Below are 17,120 nucleotides of genomic sequence, written 5' to 3' on the forward strand. Positions count from 1 at the left end.
ATTGCTTTTATGGATCAAGTATATTTTATGAGCATTTCCATTTTAAAACCATTTTTTATGCAGCTATAGGCCCAAATACTCAAAATGCAAATAATATTGTGTTAATTGAGAGAATTCTTGATTAAATTAGGCGTGTTTTGTGCTTTTGTCGTCTGGTATGCACGCACCTGCAAATAAAAAAGTTTTTATATTCATATAAAAACACATATAGTTTTTGTTCAATAACCCCCCCCCCCAACCCAGCGCGCACACACACACACACACACACACACACACACACACACACACACACAACTGCGATAAATCCTTAATAGTTCTTTTTCGGTCATTTTTAATGATCACGACCATCCATAACATGTACAACAGCGCCACTCTGGTGGTAGGGTAGTATTGCAGTGAGAGCTGCGGTTGCCATGGTACGGCGTCAGCAGCTACTCTGAAGCAAACGTCTAGGCGTGGACTGGAAAAAATGCTATTAGAAATTCTATGGCACTAAAGAGAAGGACTACTTTTAGCCGACGACGTGCTGTTTTTCTCTTGTTATTGATAAAGCGACAGCCATGACAGTTTATTTCAAAAACGGGTGTACAACCCATAGTCTTTATTTTATATCTAACGGCAGCTAAGTTAGCTAAAGTTCAAGCTACCTTGCTAATAGCTCTTTAGCTTGCAGTAGCCGATCCAATCAAAACAAGAAACGGGTAAGTGTTGCACATTCAGGCGGAAACTGAGCAACATTAACATACATTTGTAAGTTAGCGCAGTTTAGTGCTGAAAGATTCCGAACGCTACAGCACACTCCACCTGTTGATGATGGTGGTGATTTTGTGTTGCTATGCTAATATTAAGTGGCTGTTGTTAGCTGTTATTCACCTAGCGGCACCGTTAGCTTTACAGTGACACTGATATTATGTCGTCGAAGAGCTTTTTAAAGTTTCGTTTGCCTTTTGCTTGCACATAATTGAAATGTGCAAGATACATAAACTAACAGAGGGTTCGGTGAGTTATGTGATAAAGTCCAGGTGATACATTTCGTTGTTTTTAATTGACAGGCAATCTGTCAACAACAGAGTACCTGGAACAGCACACGCTTTACTTTAATCCCGTCAGTTCGATCCACAAAGTGCAGGGCAGTGCCGCTGCTGTAAGCCAGGGCATCCTTTGTCTTCACTTAATATTGAGACTCGATTTTATTAGACTGACCAGGAATCTAGAGGAAATGGCAATGATGGGCTGCTATTTCCTCCAGGTTCCTCCTGAGGCAAAAGATGCGATGAAGACATGAGGACAAAGTCGACTAGAATTTGATATATAAAGTGACCCTCACAGATACTTGCTTCTGTTTTCTGGCGATTCTTAATGTCCTGTCAGCAAGTATACTTTAATAGCAGTGAGAATTCCCTAAATTTTACTCGATATTGACTTTCTTCACAGAAATATATTCCTTTTCCAACATTTTAGCAAGATTTTATTTTCTAAGAGAATATTATATATACAATATATGTGAATATGTAAAATCACATCTTCTTAATAAAGGTGTGAATAAAGGATACCCTTATTCACATCACTTTAATTCTACTTTTTCTTTTCTTTTATCTTTTTTTATTTATTTAATTGATAAGCTTTGTGCACTGTGCTACATTCAGTCGTTAATAAGTCACCAGGGCAGATGGAGGCAATGTACCGTTTAGTTTTCTACTGCAGAGACCACTCATATCATACGGGATTCAGTCTCATGGAAAATTCTGCCTCACACATCTTGTTGCTTGGTGACCAAGACACATAAAACTAAAAACCTAAACGAAACCAGTTAGCTTAGCTTCTTTTAGCTTTAAGAATATTCTTTTTGATTGAACATTACTCATTATAAATGTAGAGCTCAGTTCAAAGGTAACAACCTAAATTTTAAAGAGCAAAATTCACTACACTTCATAATCTGTTTTGTTTCTCTGTTCTTGTTTTTTAAATCCAGCATGTCTTAAGTGACGACATGGAATCTGAAAAAGTAGCTCACCCATATGAAGACAACCGGGATTTAAGTCGCCAGTCCTGCCGTAGTACAAAGAAAGATTCTCGGGCTTCATCCGTCCAGGAACACAAACAGAACTTCTGGGACAAGATGCACAGCGAGGATACAAAAGTTGACTCAGGTGATGTCAGATCTATAACCAGAACTTGGCATTCAGATCCTGATCGGGATCGGATGTCAGAAGGAGAGGGAAGCAAAAGTGGTGGGTCATTTTATTCTGAGAATTATGAAAACGAGTCTCATTCAGAGTGCTCTGTCTCACCGTACTCCCGGTCCCGGACTCCTTCACCCACCCCACATAGAGGGGTGCGGGCAAAGAGGATCTCTGGCAGCCCTCTCCACAAGACAGGTATGTGAAGAAGGAACGAAGTGGATAAACAGTTAAACTGATGAATGAGGCTAAAATCTCATTCATTCGACGATTAAATTGACTGTTTAGATAATGGCAGTGTAAGGCACATTCTGACTGCCTGATTGACTTAGAAAAAATCTTTTCATAGGAGCTTTTGTCATCATGTTTTTAGATTTTACATGATATGTCTTTCTCTGCTTTGCAGGTGGTTTGGGGCGCCGGGGCTTGTCTCGCCCACAGCGACCAGGTGGTCACCCCCTGACCCAGCAGTATCAAAGGGGGGTGCGTTCTCACAGCAAGGAGTCCACACCACCTAAAGACCTGGACCTGGTGACCAAGCGGATGCTCTCGGCCCGCCTCCTAAAAATCAATGAATTGCGCAATGCTCTTTCTGAGCTGCAGCAGCGCACGGACGAACTGCAGAAAGAAAATCGAATTCTTCGACAGGTAGGCCTGTTTCAATATTTGGTTTAAATGCTTTGAAGGAAGAGTGTTCTTAAATAATTTTATGGCTTTTATTCATGTTTGTAGTAAAAAAGAAACAGACTTTTTTACAGGAAAATCAATTACAATTCTCCTTCTTCTTCACCACTCTCAATGCAACCTTTGCCATGCTTCAGCTTCAGGTGCGTCAAGAGAAAGCCCTGCAGCGGTACGATGATACAGAAAGCGAAATCTCCCAGCTCTTATCCCGGCACTCCAACGAGATCCACGTGCTGCGTGAACGTCTCAGGCGCACCCAAGAACGGGAACGGAAAGCTGAGCGCCAGCTGAGGGACACCGAGGAGCGGTTTCAGAGGGGTCAAGCTACCATTTCACGGCTGAAGAAGCTGGTCGAGCAGCGGGATTTAGGAGCCAGAGAGGAGCTCAGCCGCAGGCTAGAGGAAGAGAAGTTGCGGGCCCAAGAAGCTGAACGTAAGCTTAAGGTAAATAGACAGTGGAATAAAAGATCTAACCTTCTTCTGGATCTTCTGGATTCCGATTAAATACTTATTGACCTGAAATTAAGTCTTATTAACCCTGATTTCTAGAGCCTCACATACTGCTTTGTAGCATGAATGATTAACCTGGAACATGTTGAATGTTGGGTTTCTGGTTTACAATATAACAAACTGATGCACATTTATGTGCAATCTCTTGTCAGTGAACACTCAAAATTGTAATTCTCATTTATTGTTTTTATCCTAAACCATGGGTTCCCTTTCAATGCAGCAACTTTCAATGAGTGTTTGTGTTTGAAGGAGGTGGAGCGTAGCATGGAGCTAAGAAATAGCAGTTATCAGAGACAGCTTGTCGCAGAGAAGAAGAAGACACTTAGTACCCAGGAAGAGATCAGGGCTCTCCAGGAGGAACTTGAACGACTGAACAATAAACTCAAGGTACATGTACAAAAAATAACCTTAAAAAGTAGCCGCTGCCATCGAAAGCAGGACTGTGCATCAAAAGCAGATTGCTCATTGTGTAAAACAGTATTTTTTGTTGTTGTTTTTTTTTATTTCTTCTTAAAATGTTCAGGAAAAGGAGAGAGAACTCGATGCGAAGAATATTTATGCCAATCGCATGGTGAAACCCTCACAAAAAAAAGAGACTGAAAGTGACACAAAGCACAAAGGTAACAATTAACTTGCTGAGGCTTATTGTGTAGTTCATTTGACTTTATATCAAAAAGTGGATGCCAGATGGTATCATGAGTCACAAAATTCACTTTTTGTGTCGGATAGAATCCTTTGGAAAGCCTGAATTTTTTTCCCACATTGATATTTGATACATGTTTTTGCTGTAACTTCATTGGCTGTGTCTGAATCCATACTAATAAATATGCATGGTGGCTAAAAAGCAATCAGGATTGCTTATAAGTAATGATAGTGCTTTGTGTAATGGGATGGTCAGAAATATGTTGAGTAAAAGTGATTTTATACTTTTCCCACACATAGTTCCCAGCAGGAGCAGCTCTAAGGCGATACAGACTGAAGGCAGGATGCTGAGTCTGGATTTTCCCACGCCTCCCCCTGCTATCACAGATGCCAGCGAGTACAGGGAACATCCACCTGATGAATATTTATCACTTAAGGTGTTATGTCTACTCTTTCCTTGTACTTACTTTGTCCACATCTTTTACCACTAATTGTTGTCATTCATCACTTTTCAAATTTCTGCTATCAGGAGCTTAACAGAGCGGTCAATCAAGCAGAGGCAGAAGACAGGGGACCAAACTGGGAACAAAAGAGTAGAGAAAGACATGAGGAGAAGGAGTTGGCGAAGGAAGAGAAAGAGGCCAAAAAGTACCTTGATCAGGAACAGAAAGCGCTTGAAGTTAAGGCAAAGTTTTTAAGAAACGGTAAGCCAAAGATTAGTTAAGAGTAGTTGTAGAGCATATACTTCACTTATAAAAAGCTTGTCGAAGCAGCATTGTTTGTACTTTAATCTGAGGAACGCTATCCCAACAGGCTCGGAGAAAGAAAAGGATGAAGAGGGCCAAAAGTGGACGAGTTTCCTGTTCAACCAGAATGGGGATGATAACTACAAGAAGCACGGTCATGTCCAGGGAGAGGTGGAGAGATGGAATCAGGAGGCGCTGGCCTGTCAGCAAGCATCAGAAGAAGCGCGGCGCAAAAAAGAGCAGCTGCTGGCAAAGATGCGGGAAATAGACAGTCAGAAACAGGGGGCCCAGGATTCCTTGTTTGCCTCGAGTCCTTCTGAGTCCAATAAGGGTCTCGGTGAACATTCTTCTCCACGCCCTCCTGAGCAAAGGAACCATAACTCTTCGATTTTCAGCCTAACTAATTCAGAGGAGCCGGATGATTTGCGTCCTGGGAGCAAAGAAGGTGGAAGGAGGAGACTAGGCACAGAGGGTGGAGCAGTTACAGCAGGGATAGGGAGGAGAGCGCTCCGGTCTCAAATCTCCAGCGATGACTTGGCATTTGGAGGTTACGCACCTTCATTTGTACATTCAACTTTCCGTGGTTCCTCTGGCTTCCCTCCACCTCCACCCAAAGAGGACAAGGAATCTGCGTTAGAAGCAATAGGGGTGTTTAATATCAGTGCGGCAGAGGAGAGGGAGACAGAAAAAGCTCAGGGAAAGGACAGGAAGTTAAGTCTAATGCACCAGCTGTTTGGTCCCCAAGCCACAGCTGTTGGTGATGGTGCGAATACCTCCAATAAACTGGAGCTTCTTAATAGTCCTCCAACAACCAATGGAGTGCGTTCAAGAAGGGATGGACTGCTCAACTTCAACTCAGGATCTCTCACTGCTCCAGCAGCCTCCTTTAGCACCCTCCATGTTGCAGATAGCAGACCTGCCATCCGTGCCATCACCTCCTTCGAAGACGAGATTGAGGAACTCACATTATGAAATTAATTTAGATTGAAAGTAGTCTGGGTCTTTGATGGCAAACCATCAAATCTGAGAGGTTATTTATGAAATATAAGAACAACCCAGCATTAAAAATATGAGAACATCAAAATAAGACGAAACTTGCAGAAACTGATTTGTTTCATCCATCAGTCCTTTTTAACTGCCTCTGTCCAGTTGGATCAGTCACTCAAAACACCCCTAAGGTGGACAAGCAGTTAAGAAAAAGGATCAATGGGTTAATGTGCAATTTGTACGTTTGTTACATTGTTTTTCTTAGACGTTCCTTTAAAACCAGCTTAACTCTCATAACAGTGATTTTTATTTGTAGCACCTGTGAAAATTAAAGAGTAGCTTTTCTGACAGACTATGACTGAAGCTCTTACTCCATTTAGATATTTTAGTGCTTTGCTGGGTTTTGTATAGTTTGGGATATTTTTTGTCTTTGTCAGATAGTTTGTAATCATAGATTTTCCCATAATCTGAAAGGGCTGCAGTAGGGAGGAAGAAATTACAATGCATGGTACATAATAGCACCCTTCCTACAGTTCCCCCTTCTCTGTTCAAAACGCCTCCTACCAGATGGCTTCACACTGGATTTAAACTCTACTGTATCAGGTGAATGTCCTCTGCTCAAGGCATTGAATCATCACTGTCTACACAGATTTGATTTAGTTTTAAATAAACCACTAGATCTGTCATTGGCCAGTTTTTTCAGTCATCAACTGAATTTATTTTTAAACAATACCTTGTGGAGATGCAGGAGTCTCTCCCTTTCAGATCACTTGAATTAAAATCCACTTGAAGGCCATAAGGGATGTGTTCTCCAGTGGTGCCAAAATATGTTTCCCACTCCTTTAATTCTTTTGCAGATATTTTGACATAAAAATGTACCCCTAAATGACAAGACAATCACACCATGTGTAGATCGCCTGTACAACATCTGACTGTTACTGTATGATAAACGAGTTTTCAATTTTATATGTAATCTTACCAGCACTCTAAGCACATGTAAGTCCCAGGTCTTCCTTTCGCCCAACCCATTTAGGGGTTGCCACAGCAAATCACCAGCCTCCATCTAACCCTAGAGCCACAGCAGTTCTCATTACCATTTTTGTTTAATTGGTTGTTTTTTTGTTTTTTACATTATGTTCACTAATCTACAAGATTGTGTAAATAATGATCTGTATTAAACCCACCAATACCAGCTTAGTCCATGCCCTGCACCAGAAAATGTAACATCAGCCTAATGTTGCCAGATCCTTCTCTCTTTTCCTTTCTGCACTAAATGTCTTGTGATGGGAGCGCTTTACTTTCAAAAAGGCAATCAGCCCTGTAGTAAGCAATCTGATGGCTTTATTGAAATGAAATGAAGACACAAAATGCTCTTATTTTAATAATCATTTGTTATTACACTCGAGCTTCATTCAGAAAGCACTTTTTAAATGTGACACAAAGCTGTCTCTGCCCTCAGTCTAAAGTTGATACCTATTATTTACTTGTGAAACTCTTTGTATTTATTCTGTGAAGCTTATTTAATATGAAACATGTAACCAGTTACATTTCGTCTAATGTTTAAAATTGTTGAATGAATTAAAGGTTTGTACAATAGTGACGCTGTCTCCTGGTCATCAGACTGTGGCGCACTTGCAGTAATATTCATCTAGCGGGAAGTCGGATTCCTTGGACGTCTCCAAGCAACCACAACCTGACGCAACCTTCCCGCCCCTCCTCCGGTAGCTCCCTGCTCAAAAATAAGTGCACCGCAGAGCCATAGAGGGGATCTTATCAGGGAGCGAGAGACTGGCGGTGATGGTCTGCGCCGATGTGGCTGCCAGGATTCAGCGTGGTAAGTTGGACCGCTGCTGGGAGGTTCCTGAAAGGTAAACGAAGTCGTAGTCTACGTGCGTAGCCGAGTTTTCAGGTGATCCCCCCCCCTCAGGGTATCACCTTGCAGCACGCTGCCAGAAAAGCAGGAATAGGCTGAAATGAATCACATGCAAAATAAATCATCGTACAAGATGTTCCAGGGGATTTAGAAGGAAAAATGTTATCTTTACAGATGGTGTTTGTTCCCCAGTGAGCGCAATAGTAATCACAATTGTTTCTTTTATGCTGTGAGAACTATCAGTATGTTATTTTCTCATAAATAAAAAATAATAATTAATTTAAAAAACACTTTTTTATTACATGCCCGCTTTCACTGTCAGAACTAAATGGCACTTAAAATCATAATGGTTCTCTCCATTTCAGATACGACTTCAAGTTATATAATAACAAGTACTGTTTTACCTTTATCATTACTATTACTGTTATATGGATCTATATATTTCAAATGTTGTAACTCTCAAGAGTGTCTTTGTCACTTCCATTGTGAGTTATGATCAAGTTAATCGCTTCTTTTCTGAATACAGTCAGAACTGTAGAGCTTCGATGTCTACTTTAGGGTTACAAATGCAAAGATTGGTTCACTTTGAACTACAGACTGCTTTATTGGGCTTCTGTTGCCACAACACGGGGGAAAAAATCAATACGCTGCAGCAGTGTTTACACTACTAACACAAACCTGGAGATAATTTCTTTCGGTTATGCTCAGTATCAAAGATGAAATTGAAATCCCTGCAAATTACTCAGGGTCAGGTTCTATTATAGATTGGAGGACTATACGCTAAAGCTTCATTTAGTTACTCTGTGGTTGTGTTTCTTACGTAGACATGACCTCATGTTCCAGATAGGAGAGCCAGACTTCCTAAGCTGCTCAGCCAGACCAGGTTTTGGCATCTCACAGAAGTCCCAACACCACAAAATATATTTTATTAGTGTGGCAACTGGAGTTTAAACCAGAGGAATGTATGGGTGATGTGTGCTGATTCACTTAGGACATTTGGATAGGGACAGCTGGACTTCCCCCACTGCCACCCCCTCCCTGACATCTAACATTTGACAGTGTTTTTATATGCCCTGGGTGAATTTGATATTCAGGATGTAAAACTTGGCTTCCTAGAGAGGCAGAGTTCCTGCTGGCCTATTCAAAAAAGTCACTGACTTCACCAGACCAGCCAGTAAAGAGGGGTTTTAAAAAAAACAACAACAAAAACCTCTCTATTTCTTTATAATTGTGATCACAGCTCATTATGTGATACAGACACACTTTTCCACATCCTTTCTAAGTGTTCTGGATAAGCAGTCCCTATTCACAATCTAACCAGTTCCTCACTGTACACGAACGGTCCTTACAAAGTTAAAAATGCCTGCCTCCAGCTTTAATGCTCTCTCTACACAGTGCGGACTTCAGCAATGCACTGATTCATGCAGATAACGAAGACAGCATCCATTCCCAGGCTACTAAAAAGTCAGCTACTCATCACAGTCTATTTTCCATTGCAAAGCAGCCAAGCCGGCTGTATCATTAGATCCAGGGGCAGGGACTTCACTGCTGCTATTATAGAATAACAGCACACCCCAACCACTTATTGAGATCTTATGGACTCAGTAGGAAGACACTGAGCAGTAAGAGTGCTTTTGCTATTGCTGCCCCTTTTACCAGTTGTAACTGGTCTTGCATTCCAACTCAACAGGTCCTGAGAAGGTTTTTATTTTATTTATTTTATTTTTTAAAAAAGCACATTCACATTCATTGTGGCTTTGGGTTTATTGAGGCAATAAGCCTCGTGGACAGGAGGTCGGAAATTGCTGATTCATTTATAGCACCTCTGTTGTTGCTATGGAAACAGTTTGTTTCTGTTAAATGAAAATCCAGGAGGTGTTTTATCCCCCTCTGTGTGCTGTCCCCTAATTTCTGATATTAGAGAGGCCACATGCTTCATCCAGATCAGTTTATAGAAATACAATGAAGGTCTTTCTAGAGTGTAATCTCATTTTTTTCTCTATGTTGGCACATTAGGTTTGTCCTTTGTTATTCTCAGCAAATGTTTCATAACCTGTGTCTTTTTTCTTCTACAGATCTACAGATATTCTGCATTTGAAGCATCTGATTCCACTAAAGACTGAAGACTGGGTCTCCTGAAGAATATAAAGGGCAGAAAAGTGAATGCTGGACAGACAGAATGGAAGCCTGATAGCCTTATAGCGACGAAAGAGGCCAGATAGCTTTTTTTGTTTTGTTTTTGTATTTAACAGGTTAAAAATGAATTCGCACTCAGCTCCACAGATCGTGGTTAACAGGACAAATGTCCAGGACGAGGCAGACTGTGGGGAAGGTGTAGATTTGCCTACAGATGACCATCTGATGACTTTGAAGGCCTTAACAGAGAAACTAAGACTGGAGACCAGGAGACCCTCCTACCTGGAGTGGCAAGCCCGGCTTGAGGCAGATCGCTTCAGAGACTCAGAAACTGGGACTAAAGGGAAAGTAGTTAGACACAAGGAGACTTCAGTGGACCCAGATGTGAGTCAGCCCAAGTTGCCATCAGGTGAACTTAAGGGATTTGAAAACATTGATGAAGCTCTAACCTGGCTCAGAAGAGAACTGGTGAGGCACTGTCTAAATTATCACCACCATCTAATCTTTATTTTGTTCTAATTTCTCATAGATTTTCAGAAATGTTTTGGGTTACAGTGTAATCAGCTTGCAGCATGTTTTTGTACTAACACTTCATAAAAGGAATTAAGGAAACAGGGAACATGGCCATAATGAGGGATTTAATATTGGCTACACGTGTTCAAAAGAGGAACACATGGGTCTTTTGATAAGTTCAGGCTGCTTAGTTGAAAATCCTTCGCAGTCAGTAATTGCCTGAAATCTAGAACCCATGGACATCACCACACACTTTGTTTCCTCTCAATGAGGTGCTCTGTCAGCCCCATTCTGAACCCACCTTCAGTCGCTGCTTATTTGTGGGTCTTTCTGCATTCAGGTTTGTCTTCAGTAACATGAAAAGCATGCTCTATTAAGTTGAGATCAGTTGGTTGACTTGGCCATTGAACAATCTCATTTCTTTCTCTTGAGAAACTAATGGTTGCTTCAGCAGTTTGCCTTGGGTCATTATCTGGTTGCACTGTGAAGTGCTGTCTGATCAGTTCTGAAGCATTTGGCTGAATCTGAGCAGAGAGTGTAGCCCTGTACACTTCACGATGCATTCTGCTCCTTCTATCAGTAGACACATTAGCAATATGGGCATGTATGGACCATGCCCATGAACCATGCCATAGCAATGCCTCCATCTATATTCTGCTGTAGTCTGCTTTACGCCATGAGCAAAGTCTAATCTGACCTTCTTGTTGCATCTGTATTTCCATTTATGAAGTTGTGTCTTGATTATAGACCTCTACCATGGAAATAATTCTGCCATCACGCAGCCCTGACTTGGCCTGACATTTCTTCAGACGTCATGTTGCAATCAAAAGCTATAAAATACAAACAGAACACACTGAATCAACTTCAGATATTGTGTCTGCTTCGGCAGTCAAAATCACCTGACCATGAAGATGCTGGGCATTTAATTGTCAAATTAATTTTAATTTGAAATTTATTTATTTTTTGTTAAAGCCATTGAATGAAAGCTTGCACTTCAATCACACCCTTATTGCTTGATTTAATTCAAAGAGTTGGGAGTTTGCCTTGTAATTGGAAGGTTGCCGGTTCAAGCCCCGGCTTGGACAGGCTCGGTCGTTGTGTCCTTGGGCAAGACACTTCACCTGTTGCCTACTGGTGGTGGTCAGAGGGCCCGGTGGCGCCAGTGTTCGGCAGCCTTGCCTCTGTCAGTGCGCCCCAGGGTGGCTGTGGCTACAATGTAGCTTGCCATCACCAGTGTGTGAATGTGTGTGTGAATGGGTAGATGACTGAATGTGTAAAGCGCTTTGGGGTCCTTAGGGACTAGTAAAGCGCTATACAAATACAGACCATTTACAGGCCATTTTTGTTCTAGTAATATTTTGTTCCACAAATTAGTGTAGTGTGAATTGTAGTAATTATTCTCCCTTTGTGACCATGTTTGATCAGCATAGCAGTCCCAAGATGTGCAGAACTTTCATTCCTATACAAAACAGAAAATACAGCATGCTTCCCCTTTGTCCTCGTGATTACATATAAAGGGGGAATAGTTCTTGTTCCCTTGTACCTACTGCTTTCTGTTGTCCTGTAATTAGTACAGTACAGTTAGGATAGAGTCTTATACTATACTTGGATTAATTCAATTGTATGATTATGACTGCAATTGATTTATTTTTCCTTATATTTTTCTTTTGGTTGTGTAATTTAGGAGGCATTGTTCCACACTCAAAGTTCAAGTAGAAAAGTTCACGCTTCTTAGCTAATTAGAGTTTAACAGTGCACGCGATGTTTAATCACCAGGCAGAAGAATCCCATTCATTCTTATTGGTGAGTGAGACTGATTGTGACCCCAGGCAGCAGAATCTGGCATTTGTTGCGAGCAATTTCTGCAACTGTAATCATTTTTACTCTGCTCAATTACTCTGCACATTCAGCCATAGCTCATATGCTTGGACTGTGCGCACAAAGAAGCACTGATAAAAGGCAGACTCACAGTACGTGGCTACAAACAATAAAGATGATTGTCATCTTTGTGTAGATGTTTGGACACAAACAAAGAAGAGCACCACGGTATCCCACCGTGAGTCTTCTTTTGACAAAAAAGGACCTCACAGAAGCACCTCTGGTCAAGCTCCACAGGTGGACTATACACAGTATGTTGGTGTGATTGAGTCCTCCATAAATGAAAAGAATAATTAAGCTTAGAATAGATTAGTTTTAGCTTTCAATCTTTTAGAAAATGACACTTTGACGCGTCCATTCGGCTTCGTATAAAATGAACAAATTCATCTTCCATCCCGACACCTTTGTCTTCTCTTTTGCAGACAGATATGCGCTTGCAGGACCAGCAGCTGGCGAGGCAGCTCATGCGGCTTCGGAGTGACATCAACAAGCTGAAGATTGAACAGACGTGCCATCTGCATCGCCGAATGCTCAACGACGCCACCTTTGGCCTCGAGGAACGGGATGAGCTGTCGGACCTGTTGTGTGAATGCCCGGTCACCCCGGGCCTCGGCCTCTCTGCCCCGCTGAGACTGATCGGAGTCACCAAGATGAACATTAACTCTCGCCGATTCTCGCTCTGCTAGTGGTAACGACGGAAGAAGAAAAAAATCCTGAATACAAAAGACCCTTTATATACTTACTTCTCTTGAGTGCAGCCGGCCAGCCGCAGTGATTAGATAATGATCAGATCTTTTCTGTTTTCAGAGATAAAACCACATCACACCCATTTTTATGCTCACTGAAATCAAAGAGAGAGATTTAAGAGATTAGGAAGAGTTTTAGTAAGTGTGGTGTTTTTGCCACTAAACTCAGCCCTGGAGCAGATTTCATACTTTTAGCCTTCCACGACTTGAAACAGAGTACATGCAGTTTTTGAATCAGTGCAAAAGCAGTGTTAGGCATGCTTCTGTTGTTTTTTAAACCATATTAGTACTGATTACCTTAAGTATTACCATCTACTTTCTGCCATACTTTATCACGCACAGATTAAATGTTTATATATATATATTTTCACCACATTCAGACCTCTTTAGGACATTTTCAGTGACAATCACAGTTAGTAGATTTGTTTCTACCTTGTAAGTTTTGTTGTTGTTGTTTTCAAAGTGATGCCTTAATATTATAGAGACTGAGCGCTGTATGCTCATTTGTGTTTGTAGAATATCATGGATATAATGGTTTATTCGGTGTAATGATTGTCAAATTACACTCCTTTCTGAGCTTAGTCTCTGGAGCTTTGCCTTTTGCTCTAATAGTAATCATGTGAGTTGCCCTTGTCAGTCTGAAACAAAAACATGCTTTGTTTTCGCGGATGAACACTAAATTATAACTCATGTAGATCACTGTGAGCGCCCATTGACATGATTATGTGCGTCTTGCTATGACCCCTTTTTTATGCTGGAATCACAGTTATAATTGACTATAATTGAAGGCAACCTTTTCTTTACAAGACACTGACTTCGGGTTTGCATCTATAGTACAGTACTGTGCAGATGTTTTTCTTTAGACATTGGATTTTTTCACGTGTTTTTTGTCCAACTCCTTGTACCTTGCCCACAAGGTGATTCCCAAAGAGCTAAAACTTGGCGTGTCTCTGCATTGTGTGGAGTGTGTTCTTAAAAAATTAGGACACTGGACAAGTGAAGGACAAAAGAAGTCTTAGGTCTAAAAATTATCAGCAGCTGATGAACAGTCTCTGAAAGTCATGTCCTTAAGAAATAGGAAAACAAATCTAGCAAAGATCTGACGCAAAACCTAAGAGATGAATCTGGCCCTTAGGCCTTTGCATCTACTGTCCATCAGAAATAGTCTCAGTGGAAGGGTGGCTGTCAAGAAGCTACTCTTAAGGAAGGGAAACATGAAGAAAAGGCCGTTGTGTGCCAAACAGGTCTTCTGGAATGATTAATCCAAAATTAAAATTTTCGGTTCAGTTGGTTTGAGCAGTTGTTATCAATATGTATGGAGGAGGTCAGGATAGAGGTACAACAGTGAGTGTCTACAGGCAGGTCTTGGGCTGCATTTCAGGTAGTGATGCTGGAGGTCTTGTTAAAACTGCTGGAATTCTGAATGCACCACCAGATTTTGATCTACTATGCATTACCCTCTGGAAAGCGTTTGATTGGCAGCAGCTTCATTTGTGAGCATGATGATCCCAAAAAACACTGCAGATACAGTAAAAGCATACCTGGATAGAAAAACACACAATGGATTACTCTCCTTCATGGATTGGCCTCCCCAGAACCCGGAGTCCAACATTATTGAAGCAGTGTGGGATCATTTTTAGAAAGAATGGAACAAATAGCAGCCAACAACCAAAGAGGAGTTTTGAATGTCATTCAAGATGCCTGGAGAACTATTCCTGAAGACTCCTTAAAAGAAATGTTTGCATAAGAGAGTTCAGTCTGTGTTGAAGACTAAGAGTCACACCAAATATTGATTTTCATGCTCATTAGAATTGTACAAACTCTGCTCTTTCCTACTATACTGTATTTCCATCTATCCATCTAGCCAGGTTACAGATGTGGGTTGGTCAAAGACTTTTACATATTACTGTATAAGTGCATGGAATTTGTTTAGTCATGTTTAGTCCAAGGGAAATGAATGCACAATGAAAAAGAGCTTGTCTCATGGTTTTGATATATAACAAATGCAATATCAGAGATTTAAAGCTTTCCCACATGCCTTGGATTTTATTTGTTTTCAGCAGTGGTATTAGCAGAACAGATTACCTCCTGTAACACCCTCTGAAATAATAAAAAAGACCACAGTGTCTACTATAGCTTAGATTATCTTAATACTTAGCCTTTGCCCCATTTAACAGTGTTCTCAAAAGATGTAAAGGAAAGAAGTAGTCCATCAAGAGATGGATGCACTAAATGCACTAAATTACTTTCTCACTGTCTAATTTGCTGCCTTTAAAGGAAAATCATTACCAGTAGCATCTTATATTTTCCCTATAAAGCCTGTCTCCCAAACACAGTGAACCAGATGGAGGTAGGATGGTGTTTACATCACTAATGCTCTTATTTAAACACCAGTGGTAAGTGTGTTGGAGGGGTTTGGTTCTTGACTCAAGACAATATCAGAACTCTTTGTTCTGATACAACCCTACTCATATCAAGCCTTAATTAAAAAATAAATACTTAAAAAAACAGTTGGGAGAAAGTGGAGAAAATTAGGCCTTCTCACCTCATTACTTCATCTAACATGTTGGATTGATTTAGTTCATTCACGAGGTGTAAAAATTTCTTTCCAAAAGGGGCAGGCTGCTGATTCGTCTGCTTGTGCTAACAGGTTGCTTTGAGAATAGCATCCGCTTTCTCATCTATCACTGTCAGAAAATGTATTTCTGTTTCTTTCAAGCGAGTGAAACTGCCACCTAACAGTGCATGTGAAGACAATGGTCAGCTTTGCATGCTAGAGTTGATTTACGCCGTTTCCTGGTCCCCGTGTCTCTCTCCTTATGAAGCGGTTGAAGCGGCCTGAGTCGTGAATGATTATGCTGAGACTGGATTTTCATGCATGAGCTCCAGCTTTATTTGGGATTATTGCAGATGAAAGCCACAACTCGTTCTACATGAAAGGCTGCCAGTGGGGCCATTACATGCATTTTCTAAAACGTTCCAGGCCATCAAGGTGTAGTTACCATGATTTTTTATGTTTTTAAAGTAAAATACTGGAAACAAATCAATGCAGTTGGAGCCAGATATTTTTAAAAAACGGTTTAGATTCCAGTGTTGGAGTCTAGCAGCATCGCATCAGTGCAGGAAGGTCTTGGGTTTGAATCCACCAGCTGGTGGAAGCTTTTTACTCTGGAGTTTGCGTGTTCTCCCAAGTACTCCAGCTTCCACCCATAGTCCAAAGACATGCATGTTAAAAATAAAGCAATTTAAAAAAGGTGACGTTAAATGGGGCATCAGTGTGCAACCTTGCCTCTTGCCCTCAACAACTGGGATAGGTTATATCCCAACCATGACCCTCGATTGGACATGTGGAAGGAAATGGATGGATTCCCGCTCCGTTCAACAGCTGTCCCTAGAGTTGGTTATTTTAATAATTTCATACCTAAACCATCTCATTTACATGACAAAAAGCGCCTTGAGGCAACTGTTGTTGTGATTTGGTGCTATCTTTAAAAAATGAATTGAAATTGAATTGAACTGAATTGAAAATGACATGCATACAGTCATTCACTGTCAGTTTGAGAAGCATAAAATCTCAAGAATAAAGGCCCAGTGTGGTATGCAATAAAAAGTAGGCCACACTGAGGGTTAAATAATCTGCTGTTTTGGGAGAGAGAGTGAGAGATGTTTGATCTCCGTTCTGTTTCAAGAAAGTTGTGATACTGTCTTCCACTTCGATTTTATGTATACTGCATACTGAAGAGGAGTTAATCTAGCAAAAATGGATGTAACAGATGTAACACCACAGAGCGGCACTGCGCGCTCGAACACAAACAGCTAACAGAGATCTCACCAAGGTGAACCACAGGGTGAGACTGGCGCAGATCCCAGACTGCATCTCATGCTGAGCCTTTGTGTAGGAGTGTCTGAGCACATCTCATCTCAAAGATTTACTGCTAGAGTGAGATGGTTTCAAACCACCACAGTTTGGAGAAGAATGTAGTTTTAACAGGACATATAGTCTTGGAAATTGATGGGTTACCCATCAAATTGACTGTCCTTGGATGCTGACTTACACAATGTGATGACAACAAGTCCTACTCGGTCACTTTGACTCTTTGTAAAAATTTTTCTTTAACAGATTTACTGGAAATATCTAGCAAGTAGTGACATTTTTAGTATCAACTGGTTCCAAAATAAGATCTAAAGCAGGTGGATTTGATGCGTAAGAAGGCACATGATGAATT

General features: G+C 41.0%; 2 protein-coding genes across 3 annotated transcripts; both read left to right on the top strand.

Moving 5' to 3' along the window:
* Nucleotides 1-388: 388 nt before the first annotated feature.
* lca5 (lebercilin LCA5) lies at nt 389-7,342 on the top strand. Its single transcript, XM_082506103.1, has 9 exons — nt 389-701; nt 1,973-2,378; nt 2,587-2,828; nt 3,002-3,307; nt 3,623-3,760; nt 3,897-3,993; nt 4,316-4,452; nt 4,545-4,719; nt 4,829-7,342. The coding sequence occupies exons 2-9, from the start codon at nt 1,991-1,993 to the stop codon at nt 5,731-5,733; spliced, it is 2,388 nt and encodes a 795-aa protein (XP_082362229.1). The 5' UTR covers nt 389-701; nt 1,973-1,990; the 3' UTR covers nt 5,734-7,342.
* Nucleotides 7,343-7,439: 97 nt separating this feature from the next.
* Nucleotides 7,440-15,035, top strand: fam167ab (family with sequence similarity 167 member Ab). Of its 2 annotated transcripts, none has more exons than XM_082506105.1 (3): nt 7,440-7,616; nt 9,697-10,225; nt 12,571-15,035. In XM_082506105.1, exons 2-3 carry the CDS (start codon nt 9,881-9,883, stop codon nt 12,832-12,834), a joined length of 609 nt encoding a protein of 202 aa, XP_082362231.1. In that variant the 5' UTR covers nt 7,440-7,616; nt 9,697-9,880; the 3' UTR covers nt 12,835-15,035. The 2 variants fall into 2 exon arrangements, with proteins under 2 accessions (XP_082362231.1, XP_082362230.1); XM_082506104.1 differs by having other exon boundaries at nt 7,444-7,582.
* The last annotated feature ends 2,085 nt before the right edge of the window (nt 15,036-17,120 follow it).

The sequence above is a fragment of the Aulonocara stuartgranti genome (assembly GCF_965226115.1).
Source record: "Aulonocara stuartgranti genome assembly, chromosome: 15".
NCBI classification, from domain to species: domain Eukaryota; kingdom Metazoa; phylum Chordata; class Actinopteri; order Cichliformes; family Cichlidae; genus Aulonocara; species Aulonocara stuartgranti.

What these genes read in the sequence shown, in the direction of transcription:
- lca5 (XM_082506103.1), top strand. Translation starts at nt 1,991, where the DNA reads ATGGAATCTGAAAAAGTAGCTCACCCATATGAAGACAACCGGGATTTA. An exon ending in GACTGAACAATAAACTCAAG is followed by an intron (nt 3,761 to 3,896) that starts GTACATGTACAA and finishes TAAAATGTTCAG; the next exon opens with GAAAAGGAGAGAGAACTCGA. An exon ending in AAGTGACACAAAGCACAAAG is followed by an intron (nt 3,994 to 4,315) that starts GTAACAATTAAC and finishes TCCCACACATAG; the next exon opens with TTCCCAGCAGGAGCAGCTCT.
- fam167ab (XM_082506105.1), top strand. Translation starts at nt 9,881, where the DNA reads ATGAATTCGCACTCAGCTCCACAGATCGTGGTTAACAGGACAAATGTC. An exon ending in CCTGGCTCAGAAGAGAACTG is followed by an intron (nt 10,226 to 12,570) that starts GTGAGGCACTGT and finishes TCTCTTTTGCAG; the next exon opens with ACAGATATGCGCTTGCAGGA.